The 12894-nt window shown below is 40.5% G+C and overlaps 2 protein-coding genes across 3 annotated transcripts; one reads left to right on the plus strand and one right to left on the minus strand.

Moving 5' to 3' along the window:
- Positions 1–286: 286 nt before the first annotated feature.
- chchd7 (coiled-coil-helix-coiled-coil-helix domain containing 7) lies at positions 287–3989 on the minus strand. Of its 2 annotated transcripts, none has more exons than XM_063912410.1 (4): positions 3824–3989; positions 1569–1628; positions 1364–1462; positions 287–963 (listed from the first exon to the last, which is right to left on the minus strand). In XM_063912410.1, the coding sequence occupies exons 1-4, from the start codon at positions 3839–3841 to the stop codon at positions 859–861; spliced, it is 282 nt and encodes a 93-aa protein (XP_063768480.1). In that variant the 5' UTR covers positions 3842–3989; the 3' UTR covers positions 287–858. The 2 variants fall into 2 exon arrangements, with proteins under 2 accessions (XP_063768480.1, XP_063768481.1); XM_063912411.1 differs by lacking the exon at positions 3824–3989 and adding an exon at positions 2608–2896.
- On the plus strand, positions 3237–12676 carry plag1 (pleiomorphic adenoma gene 1). Its single transcript, XM_063912409.1, has 3 exons — positions 3237–3388; positions 6484–6840; positions 7010–12676. The coding sequence occupies exons 2-3, from the start codon at positions 6593–6595 to the stop codon at positions 8184–8186; spliced, it is 1425 nt and encodes a 474-aa protein (XP_063768479.1). The 5' UTR covers positions 3237–3388; positions 6484–6592; the 3' UTR covers positions 8187–12676.
- Positions 12677–12894: the final 218 nt, after the last annotated feature.

Raw genomic sequence — 12894 nt, forward strand, 5'->3', positions numbered from 1 at the left:
TAGCCTACTGTTTAAAAAGATAGCATGGTTGAGGGTGGGTCTTACCTGTGAATCTTTGCACATTATGGATCTTAAAAGCTCTCCCGTCACCACATCTCAAAAAGGTTACCATTGTGTATGATCTTTATCAATCTTGAAAATGGAAGGTTTTACATTTCTCTGACTCCACATTGATTGCAATTTAGTTTGATGGTCAAGACTTTCTGTGAGATCTGAAAGCTTGGAATGATACGGCCAGAATTCATGCAAAAAAAGAAGAGAGTGAGGTAAATCAAACAAGGGAAACTATGCTCCAATACTCCTCTTTATAAGACACATGGTAGATCATCACACATGCTGCACGCTTAGACATGTCGGCCAGGTTAAAACAAATCCACAGCTGAGCTAGTCCCCACAATGTTCTTGACACCAGCACATTGTGAATTATACAGTTCTCATTAGTCAAATTATTTTTTGTGGATATTCACAATGAAATCTACAGAAAACACTACCTCATCTGTTTCGACTCCATTGCACATTTTGTGATATCATTACATGGGACATAAACAGGGCTTTTCCCCTTCAAACAAAAACAAAACAGCCCATAAAGCTAATATAATGATGTGTCAGTTCATGTCCCATTGTTTTCAATTCTCAATAAATAATAAACCTTATATCTTTCTGTAAAATTCCGCCTTTTCCCTTTTATTCTAGAACAGACCATACAGGTCACTTCCACACGCCCTGAGCGTTGGAGGGGTCAGGCTTTTGGTCAAAAAGTGAACCCAGCCAGTGCATTGCTGCGGCAACATCGAGGCTTGTAGTAAATCTCCATGGCCCGCCGCTGGCCTTCACAGTGTCTCTGAGTTTCTGCTGGAATCAGTAGGGTTTTCCTCCAATAGCATCGAGCATCTCCTGCCTCTCTGCAGCCGTCGGCATGTCCGGTTTCACTCCTTCTCTTCTCCGCTGCACCAGTATGTTTTGCTACAATGGAAAACACAAGGTAAAATTACTCTATGTACGACACTGGTTTCAATTATTAGTAAGAGGAACTGAAACCACTCATCACTGGTGACCTTTGTTCTCATTTAGACATGAGACACCGGTGTGAAACTATTAATACATTTACATAATAAGGTGCATGTCTTAAAGAAGTTAAAGATTTGACTCAGCTTCCCACCCATTTGCCATATTGTCTCTTTGTTGTTGACCTAAATCATGACAAACCTCCCCTTCTTGCCCCTCACTGTGCAGGCACCCTGAACCACCAGTGAGTGTCACTCCTGCACCATCAAGGATACAAACTCTGCTGACTTCCCAGCCATGCACAGGTAAACATGAGAAAGCCAGTGTGTTCTCCTTGATACTGAAAATATGCACTCACCCAGTATTTCCTACAGTTCTTATATCTCACGAAATAGTCATAACACAAGCTCTTGTCATAGCTGTTGAGACTCAAACACTTTTGGGACGCATCACTTTCCTGAAAAAGAGATGAAAGTTTCAGGATTAGAAAATTAGAAACACGGTTACCTTGCATCCGGCAGATGTTTGATACAATGCAGGATGTAAACGGGTGGTAAACTTACGTCTATGCATGGGTTACTGTCCTGATTCCGAACCTTTCGTACGTTTTTATCCATTCGGATCTGCAAAGATGACAAAAAGAGGTACAGTTTTATGCATTGTGTCTGTTTTTACCTTTTGTATGTGTGCATTTATTACTTTTAATTAATCACCTGTAACTCGGACGAATGCAAAACATAGGAATATTATTTTGAATATTTAAATAAAGTCAGCAGAATAAAATGTTTAAATCTTTGAAACAACTGTCATATTGTTGTTTGACAAAATCTAAATGTCTGTATCTTTTGAGGCTAGAGAAAGGGCCCAAATGGACTCTTTGAAATAGGAATGGACATTGTGCAGCTTGCCTATTAATGATAAAACATAATTGGTCCAGCATAACATATTTTGCAGAAGAACTTGCAGATATACTGTTACTGTTACCTTTGTACATTTTATCAAACTAATACATATTGGTTTTCCATTACATTTTAAGAAACTAACCAGGTATTGCATGGGTTTGGATATTTAAGGACTACATATTCTTAGTTTGCAGCTCATGCAAAGAGATAAAACACATCACAAGTATTCAAAAAATACATTTATGATGCATCATATTTATAATGCCTTTCATAAGTCAGAGGTTATACTCCACAAAGCCAAATTGCATTTGTTAAAATAAACATTCACTTTAGTTTTACAACATAAGGTGGTACAAAAGTAAACAGCAACTAAACCATGTTTTATAGGACTACTATTAATATGATTTCCGTTTGAAGTGCAACATATATATGCCGAATTGGAGTTGGCCTCTTTCTATTGTAGAAAATGTGTTTAATTGTGTTGACAGCTGGTGTACATTTAACAAATAATAAGTTTTACTAAACTTCCCAAATGTTTCAATGGAGATTGGTGTGCTCCTCTCCACCATGTAGCATTGCCATCTAGTAGCATGTTGACCTTCATTCATGTTACCAAACAGCTTTCATTCAAACTGTATAGCGACTGTTCATTCACATGGAATAAGGTAAATGGAAATCGCTTCACAAAGTAAATACATACCTTTTAATGATAACAACTTTTATCCTGTTGTAGTCAAATGACTTGTGGATAAGCGTTTTATCCACACCAGTGAACAGTATCCCGTTTGTGAGAGGACCACAATAGCTGCTAGTGCTACCTATTTAACTGTTATGTTATCATGCATAGCCCCAGGAAAATGCTAACAAGAGTCTTGCTTTAAAGAGCTAGTGGGCAGCTATACATTAGCATACATGTGGCTAACTAGTAAAGCAACACAAGCCATAGGCTGTTACCTCCCCTTCATGCTCAAGATAACTCCTCTCTATTTGTTGCAACAGCGCACCAGGAAAATCACCAGCACCGTCACCGACAACTGACAGCAACATCAGCCAATAGGAGCGCCGGAAAACTACCAGAATGACTGACAGCCATGCAAGCCAATGAGATATTTTGGCAGCCATGTTAGTCTTCCTATCCTTGTAAGTTCTACTAAACCACATTTAAGCGATTGACAGTGCATCGAGCAAGTCCAAAAAATGACTTTTACTGAAATGGACGGTAGCTGACATTGAAGGCAAAGTGGCAGTGGCTTACACAAATCAAAAAGTGTGGCAAGTGGGCGGGACTTTGGGTGGGCGTGGCCAAGTCATAGTTGGGTTGCATCGCAGCGCATACACAATGGCTGCTCGAAAGTGGGGAAAGCAAACAATTTTCAGGCCCGCCGCGTCTAGCAAAAAATATGAGAAAAAAATTATTAAAAATTCGGAAAATAGTTGAAAGTGAAGAAAAACCCAACAGAAAGAATGTTAAAGCGACCGGGGTAAGTTTGATGTGAATTAAGTGAGCGGTTACCCTGTTCTTGAATTAAAATATCGGGGTTATTTAAATTATGAGAGAGGGGTGAGCTGGGGAAAAAGTTTGTGTTAATCAGTACCCAGTTTAGGACCACAGAGAAAAGCAGGGGAAGGCACACGCTTTGATATTTATTAAAATAAATTATGTCACTGGTCATACTAGTGTCGCGGTGCGTGTCCGCGAACATTAAAGACCACAGGAACCAGTAGCGTAGGAAAGTTGGGTAAAGTTGCCTCCTCATTTAGTTTATTAAAAAAATATATAATAACAACGCTAGTCCGGTAAACACCGACAGGAACAGGCGCACTTTACTTCGGCATAACGTCATTATCACTAGTATCTGCATTTACATTTACGTTTACCTCATTTTCACACTTTATCACAAGCAGTGCCAACTTACACTTATCGATTCCAGCATCTCTTTTCTAAAACGGTAATGCCACCATGTAGCGGCTACAGTGACATTTTGTCATGCTTCTCCTTTTAGCTTCATGGCTTTTTTAACCCGTTGCAAGTATCGATCCCGGTGTCAAACACACAGATGACAGGTCGGCTACTACCCGCTGCAAGGCTCGTAAACAAGACACTGCAATTGCTTGTCAATAAAGCAGCAAAATGGAGGGAGAAGTCAAGGCAAAGTAATTACGCGATGCCCCTTACTTGTTGCTCTTCAAACAACGTGTGTTCTCTTTGATGGTGTGGCAGGTTGCACTGTGCACATTACAAATCCCTATTTAAGAGATCTGGTGCAGGATAGCAATGTAATAAGCGTTAAACCGAAGCTGCTGGCTCTGTGCATATCAGAAGCATCTTCCACGGTGTTGTTGAGGTGTAGCCCGCCAGTGCATTGGTGTGGCTGCTTACAAAAGGGATATTGAAACTTGGAGGAAGTGTGTTGTCAGTGTTGGCTCAAGTCTCTGTGTACACCTGTCTTAAAGTGCTGGATTCATGTGTAATTGTTCTGTAATTACCAAGGCATGACTTAGACTCTTAATACACTCAGTTGTTGCTGATATCAATCTGCTGCTGATTGCATGTGCTGATTAATGATGCTAATGTCAGGCAGAAAAAGTAGCATGAGAGAAAATGGTTAATTCTATGATCCAAATGTTTGCTATTGGCAATTCTAAATAAAACTAATAGGTTGATGATAAAAGCTCATTTTCTATATCTATTTTAAGATGTTAGGGTAAATAATTAAGAGCTGGGGAGCATGCATACATCTGTCTAATTTAGCCTATTGCTGATCAGGTTTCCCAAATATTAAAATGTTGTTCCATAAAAGCTTGGTGAGCCTGCTGAGTTTCTGAAATATGTAACTGTCTTTGAGAAATGTGGGGAGTTAATTTGGATGTTGGATAATTCTGTGTATAAATGCTTAAAGAATTGAGTGGTTCTTTGATCATGATTCGTTAAAATGAGCTGTTTTTGTTGTTTTGAAGGCAAGATAATTGATTTAGAACTTTGTTTAAAAGCTGCACTTCTCCTCCTTACCCCTGGGTTGTTTTTGTATGCAGCTTTTCTGCAGCACTTTAAATGTTTTGTCTTGAGATCAAATGGTTATTACTTTGAGTAAAATACACTTTTAAATTAAACACAATTAATTAGAACTTTTGAAGACCTCTATTGATACACACTTAGTAGGTACGGTTGAGAGCAAGTAGCTGATTTACATAATTAAAGAAACTGTTTATACTCCAAATAATGATGGGTATATTAATATCATTATGTAACTCAAACAAAAACACAAATCAAAAAACAGAAGACTGACCTTTTACCCAAGATTAAATATGATTCTGTAAATGAATGTGTTCTTTAAAATGTGAAGCACTGAAACGTTTTTATTCCTGCAGAATATATGGCTGTAATCAATCTAGATATTTGAACTAATTTAGATAATATCTGTTATAGAAGTCTGAATCAATTCAGATAAAAGGGCTTGTAGTAAATCTCTGTTTCAATAGTGAAAAGCTCAAGGATTCATTCTTCTAACAAAAGTTACAGAACATTTCTAATTTAATTACAGTAATAAAGAAATATCAGCCCTTTGCAAAATAACCATGAAGCAGTGTGCTGCATGGATAATGTGGTATACACTTTGTACTTGTGATATTTTACCAATAAGATCCCATAATAAGATGATATCATAGAAACATTTGCAGACTGATAAATGTCTGTGTAAGTTTTCAACAGTCATTTTAATCTGTTTTATTACATTATTGTTGGTCTTATGAGCGCTAAGGCAATGGTTACAACAACGAAATATGGTTTGAAAAACATCATTTTGTATTATAAGTTAACTCATCAGAATGTGTTCGTCCTCATATAGAATCTAACATCCAGGGTTTCCAGACCAATATTAAAACAAGGCTTTCCTCTCTGTAGCGGTAGCTGGTTAACTGTAGAAAAGCCAAGGTGTGGCAGCTTGATTTGTTTCATTATATACACATATAAGGAAGTAATGTGGAAGTGGTTAAAGTTATAAAAGCATTAGAGGTTTCCATCCCACGTAGCCATGTAAAAATATATTCTCTTATTAACAAAACAAAGGAGAATTCATGGTTTGACGCATCACAGTTCAGCCGTGTCTCAGATAAAGACGTATTGTTTTTTTACATGGACCTAATATTTAAAAGTTCCATTTGCAGCTCATGTCGCTTTTGCAACACACACACTTAAGAGCCAACTACTTTTAATTGGATGTTATTTGATTGGTTTGCAGCATTTCATTCTATTTCATCTGCTTGTGCCTTACACCTCCTTCCCCTCGTGTATCATTTGAGCTCATATCATAAAAAGACCCACGCTCATGGTTCTGATTATATTGCTTGTAGTTTGATTTAAACCATCGGGAGTGAACCGGAGCCAGTCGTTACCCATCTTGATGTAAATAGTTCTTTAGGATCTATAAGACGTGGTATCCAAAGGCAGCCAGTTTAACTTGTTTGTCTTTCCTCACAGCAGCTGATTTATGACTTAGGTTTTAATGTCTTTTGTACCATCAGCAACCTGAAACCAAACCATTCACCATCTTCTCTCTTTCTCTCGCTCTTTTCTCAGGCCCCTGAGTCCGGGCGGTGTTGAGCACATGAAACTGGATAGAGTAATCGCATCAGAACTTGCCGGGCTCTACGCCCCTGTCCATGTAGTCGGTCAGCCTTAGAGTGCCATGGCCACGGGAACCCAGGGCCACCGTGACCACGTCCTGGAGAGAACCAAGCTCACGCCGCCCACGGGGAGGCGCAGGAGAGCAGAGGGCAAGCCCAAAAAGAATTTTCTTTGCCAGGAGTGTCAGAAAGCTTTCAACAGCCTGGAGAAGTTGAAGGTGCACTCGTACTCTCACACCGGAGAGAGACCCTACCGCTGCTCCCACGCCGACTGCACCAAGGCTTTCGTCTCCAAATACAAGCTGCTACGGTACAGACAGCACATAGCAGCATGATGCTTTCTCTTTACACGTTTGCTAACATAACGCTCAGTAGTGTTCACAATGATCTGTTCATGCATATTAGTGTCTGTGTTTGTGTGTATTGTAACGCATGCCTTCTTGATTCTGAGTGCTCATAGAATGTGTCTGTGTTCCAAGGCATATGGCAACTCACTCGCCAGAAAAAAACCACAAGTGTTCATACTGTGAGAAAATGTTCCACCGCAAGGATCACTTAAAGAATCACCTACACACTCACGACCCCTACAAGGAGGCCTTCAGCTGCCAGGAGTGCGGCAAGAGCTACAACACCAAGCTGGGCTTCAAACGCCACCTGGCCCTCCACGCCGCTAACAGTGGAGACCTCACCTGCCAGGTGTGCCTGCAGCCCTTCCCCAGCACCGTGGTCCTCCTGGAACACCTCAAGACTCACGCCGGCAAGTCCTCTGGTGGGACCAAAGAGAAGAAGCACCGTTGCGAGCACTGTGAGCGGCGGTTCTACACCCGGAAAGATGTGCGGCGCCACATGGTGGTGCACACCGGACGCAAGGACTTCCTGTGTCAGTACTGTGCCCAGCGCTTCGGGAGGAAGGACCACCTGACGCGCCACGTGAAGAAGAGCCACGCCCGGGAGCTGCTGAGGGTGAAAACTGAGCCGGCTGATTCGCTGGAGCCCGTCGTCTTTGACTTGGCGTCTGGGGGCATCAAGGGCGAGCTACCGGGGATGCTGACACCGAGGCCGCACCAGCTCAACATGTACACGGGCCCCGTCCTGGACACGGAGCCCTTCCCCACATCCACCCTCCCTTTCTCTTTTAAGTACCCACTGGGCTCCAACTTTACCTCATACAGCGTCTCCTCGCAGGAGCGGGAGCAGAATCTAAAGGGAGAACTGGAGACCTACCTGATGGAGTTGCAGAGCAGCATGCCCTCCTCATCCTCTGCAGTCCAAGAACCCCAACTCTCATCCTCCAAACTCACGTTGGAGCCTCAAGTGGGCATGCTGGAGGAAGCAGGCGAGTCCAAAATGTCCACCCAGGTGGCAGCATCCAGCACAGGCGACTCTCTGGCCTCGTCCTCCTCTCTGATGGACTTCTCACAGCTTTTCAACTTCCTGCCACTCAACGGGCCACCGTACAACCAGGCAGGGGGCAGCGGGGGGCCGGGCGTCACCTATCCTCCCAACGAAGAGCCCACACCCCTCGTCCAGATGCCCCCCCAGCCTCCCAATGACCCCGAGGCTGCCGAGAGTCCGCTGCAGAGGCTCCCCTCCTCCTTCATATCCAACCTGAGCACACCCACCACACTGCCCCGCTTCCACCAGGCCTTCCAGTGATCCAGTACGTACTGCTGCCTGACACACACACACACACACACACACACACACACACACACACACACACACACACACACACACACACACACACACACACACACACACACACACACACACACGTTGAGTTACCCTTCCTTATCAGAAAAAATATGCTAGTTAAACATTTCTGAAGATAAAGCACTTGATACGAAATGAGAAGACATACACAGCAGACATATGATGATAAGCTCTGACAGTCTCACACACACACAGACACACAAGCACACACAGTTTGCCTTAAACAGCTTTCTAAATGCTGCTGCTGAGATTCCACCTATTAAGCCTTTTACTGAAGAGTTCGCAAATCCTCACCACCACTATTCCATGATGACACGTTCACATGATAGCAGAGAAATACTGCAAACCAATATCCCAACTTTCCGTTTCTTACTATTCGCACCTTTAATACCTTTTATCTTTACCTTCTGATTTCCATGAGATCTAACTCATTCAAAGGCCTGCAGGCTACAATATAAATATCTGTAATGGTAGACCACGCAGTATAGCCCAGCCATGAGTTGTGCTCACAGTGGTTTAGTTTTGGAGCATCAAAAACTCGCCTCACAATAACGGAGTAAACCTGTTATCCACAATAATGGAGTAAACCTGTTATCCACAATAATGGAGTAAACCTGTTATCCACAATAATGGAGTAAACCTGTTATCCACAATAATGGAGTAAACCTGTTATCCACAATAATGGAGTAAACCTGTTATCCACAATAATGGAGTAAACCTGTTATCCACAATAATGTGAACATGGCCTGAATCAGTCTTTTGGGAGTTTTCACATAGATTATGAGTATTAGTAATTTGATTGCAGTGACATTTTCTTTTCTTTACCACCGTGCTTTGGAATATTGTGGCCTTAGAAACCAGATTGTGGGATATATATTGTTGTTCTGCAGCACGTTGGGATGTTGTCTGTCATCACAGCTGACCTTTCTCTTCTTTCTATTTTCACCAGACTGTAGGTTTTTGATGTTTTTGCCCATTTTCATCAATTCTTTACATCAGAAATGAAAGCTGACCATTTTTTAATATTCCAAGGCAGCTTTTGCATTCCCTAAATGTCTAATCTGTATGGAAAGTGAGTTAATATGATCAGAATTTGGGGAAAACGCACTCAAAATATCTCTCAGAAAGTTATGTAATTTGTAGTAAATTGGCTTAAACATGCAAAAACATACATCTGGTCCTTCAATGTTCCATGGAGCAAACGTTAATTCACATCATGATGGACAAGGTACTGAGAAGGAACTACTGAGCAACAGTATTACACTTTTACATTTCACTTTAGTATAGCTGGTTTTCTGCTCAAGTTTTTATCTTAATTCTCCAACAGTGGCGACATTCTCATGAAAGCTGACATTGAATTTGTAGAGTTAGTACAGAGAGCAATACTTTCAAACACACATCACTATTCACTGTTCACGTTACCCTCATTGTGCCTTATTTTTCAAAGGTCATAAAAAAGTGTTTTTATCAAACGTCACACTCCTATCAAACTTCTGAGAAGTGTCATTATATGAACTGTTCAACTGAAACAAATTGAAGTGTCTGATTGGCTGCAACAATGCAGAAAGTGTGTGTCTTACGTTTAAATATTGAACTGTGTGAAAAAAATACACCTTGAATGATGCAGGTGCAGAATCCATGTGGTGATAGTTGGACCCATTAAGTGGAAAAGGGAGGATGAAGAGATGCTAACGAATGCTAACATAATCATGGTGATGTGCTAGTTTGGGTTGGCCTGATTTGTGACCTCAGTACCCCTGTGTGATTCAGTCACATAGCATTTCTGTTTCAAACCTTTGTTTTCTTATTCTTTTCACCCTGGGTTTTCATTCAGTGTTTCAAATCATCATTTAAAGATAAAACATGCTGCTGGAAAAAAAGTGAACTTTTGTTTTTAAAGAGGCCTATTGTGCTTTTTGGGAGTGTCCCTTTCCTGTAGTCTGTTACATAGCTTGTTGTGCATGTAAATGGTCAGAAAAGGGTAAATTCTCTTCACATTTTTACAACTTGTTCAAGGTTTGCTGGGGATACTGAGGTAAAAAAAACAACGGCTAACTAACTTTGGCTCCGTTTTCAGTCCACTTCTAGTCACTGTGTTTTCCAGTAGTTGCATGCTATTAACGCAGTGCTAGCAAACAGTATCACAGAGCTGGGTGTCGACTGAAATATGTTAAGCATTGTGCTAAAAGCTGAGAAAAAGATGTGGTCGGATCCATTATTGTGTTTGCTTTTATGACCCAAGAGTTCCTGAAAGGAGAACTCATTTTGTAAGATGTATGTTTTGGTATCAGTATCAAATCTCTTTTCAAATGTCAAAGAATACCTACGATGCAACTGAAGGATGAAAAGACTTTGGCAGATTGATATCATTTCATGAAACAAAGATTTCAATTTGTCTTTTTTAAACTTTTCAAGAGATATCGGACTGCACACCATACGGCAAAAAATGTGAACTTTACGTCCCGCACCTCCACCTCCACCTCCAACTCCACCTCCAGCTCCACCCCACCACAGCAGTGCATCTTAGCTCCATGAAATGTTTTTTATAACCCAATAGTGTTATCATTTACCTCACATACTCATGTTGTTTTTGTGCTCTGAAATTCAAAAGAAACGATGATGAACTCGAAGTGTTAAGTTCCCCGGTTCCCTTCCTGAGTGAGACATGAATGGACACTATGTGAAATGTAGAGTTGAATGTTTCAAAGCATTTATGGGAGTTTTGCTTTTTGTGTCTTGTGAAGGTTTGTGGATTTACAAGAGATGTTAGCAAGCCTCTTTTTTTTGTAATCATAGCACTTTTTGTAAATTGAATGCCTTTATTTCCTCCAATACCTTTTTTTTTGTTTAAAACCTTTATTACAAATGTATAGATGATATATTTAGCTCTTTTAGAGAACAATAACATGTAAATACAATATAAAATGTTTTATTTTTACAGGTACAATTTTGACAGTGTTTTTTCCTATCAAAGTGTCATTTTTGCTTTACTTGCACAAGTGTTCTGTGTATCTCATTGGGGGGTCTTTAACAAACAGTGTGCCTTGTTGGCCTGGTTTTTCTAAAAGGCCTTTTCTATCGCTGGTTTAGGTCAGAGCACAAGTAATGATGAAGCTTAATGGACATTTATATAGCACTTAATTGTATTATCCTTCCATTGGCTGTTTAATCAGATGTTAAAAAAGACATTTAATGTAAAATAACTCCTAAGGGGAGTGTATCACCCTTTGACCTCATTGTGACAAATACTTATTATATTTATCGTTTATTTTGAATATTTCCGTGTGATTTCTGCCTGAAACTTATTATCCAAACAGCCAACTCACATGGCAGATTCATGGGATTGGATTTTGGGAGACGGCAATAAACGTTGGATCAAAAGAAAAACATCCCTACACATTGGAGAAAGTAGATCCAGATTTTGGACATCAGATTAAGTTCCTAATTCTAAAGCTAACTTTAAATCCCCGGGGTAAAAAGGAATAGGAAAAGTCTCGCAGCCATGTGGCGACCAGGAGATTCTTCAGTGAGAGGCACAGACCTTCAGCATGTCAGACTTCTTTATAAGCTTCAGTGGTACCAGTGAACTTTATTGAATGTGTAAGAAACACTGCAATACTGCAATATATTTTTGGTATTGGATCAAGCTGCTAACATACTTCTAAAGCTCCTTAAGGTGCTACAGACCTCTTTTCTAGTTCTTAAGTGTATCGTTTGTACAAAGTATCCAGTTTAGCTGAACAGTTGGCGTGTGTGCCCGGTTGTACTATATAGCGACATATATTTTTATTGTACTGTGACTTTTGTAGTCTTTTTACAGACTTGCCTGTAATATCACATGCATCCCTCACCCACTCCCCCCCCCCTGCCCACCTGTGTTGTGTTGTGATATTGGGAAACTGAGTCATGGTGGGGGATGGCTCTGAGTGACTCGGCGAGAAGAGAAAAAAAATGAAGACGCTGACGGTGAGAAACTCCATGTGACACCGCCGTTCAGACAGAGCTGAGGAAGTTCAGAAACGAAGTGCATTCCAGCCATGTTGGTTTGGTTATTCGTTGCATTTCAACAATGCCATCCTGTGACAATGGACTCGTTGCTAATTCTCAATATTTTACTTCAAATCTATTTTACAAACTACTGTTGTATTTTTATAAATATAGGGCAAAAGTAATTCACACAAACATATGTATATATATATATAAGTAAATATATATGTATATGTTTACAGGTTGTGTAAAATAAAAATGAATGCTGCAGCTTTTATCTGTTGTTTTTTTAAACATTGACATCATCCAAAGAGGCAGATTATTTATTGTCTGGCAGAATAAACCTGATTTGATTTACATACCTTTGCTGCTATGAGAGAGAAGAGCTGCAGTCGTCAACTCCAGTGTTTTTACACAATGTAATGAAAGTTCAATAAACGTAAGAAGGATACAACTGAGCGTCTCTGGTTATTATTACGTCTCATTGTTTGTGGGTTTGTCTGCTTCTGTGTTAGTCTGGGGTTACTGTGAGGCTTTATGGTCCTGCCCATATTACATTTCGTTTAGTTTATGGTTTGGTGGACAGTCCCCATTAATTAACTGTAACACAAACTGTAAACGGGGCAGCTTTAGCAATACATGACAAGCATTAATAAGGAGAGAG

Source organism: Eleginops maclovinus, chromosome 21 (assembly GCF_036324505.1).
Source record: "Eleginops maclovinus isolate JMC-PN-2008 ecotype Puerto Natales chromosome 21, JC_Emac_rtc_rv5, whole genome shotgun sequence".
In the NCBI taxonomy this organism is placed as follows: domain Eukaryota; kingdom Metazoa; phylum Chordata; class Actinopteri; order Perciformes; family Eleginopidae; genus Eleginops; species Eleginops maclovinus.

Coding starts and splice junctions, on each gene's coding strand:
- plag1 (XM_063912409.1), top strand. CDS start 6,593: ATGGCCACGGGAACCCAGGGCCACCGTGACCACGTCCTGGAGAGAACC. Junction 6,841..7,009: donor TCCAAATACAAGCTGCTACG/GTACAGACAGCA, acceptor CTGTGTTCCAAG/GCATATGGCAACTCACTCGC.
- chchd7 (XM_063912410.1), bottom strand. Junction 1,463..1,568: donor ACAGTAACCCATGCATAGAC/GTAAGTTTACCA, acceptor TCTCTTTTTCAG/GAAAGTGATGCGTCCCAAAA. Junction 964..1,363: donor AGAACTGTAGGAAATACTGG/GTGAGTGCATAT, acceptor TTTCCATTGTAG/CAAAACATACTGGTGCAGCG.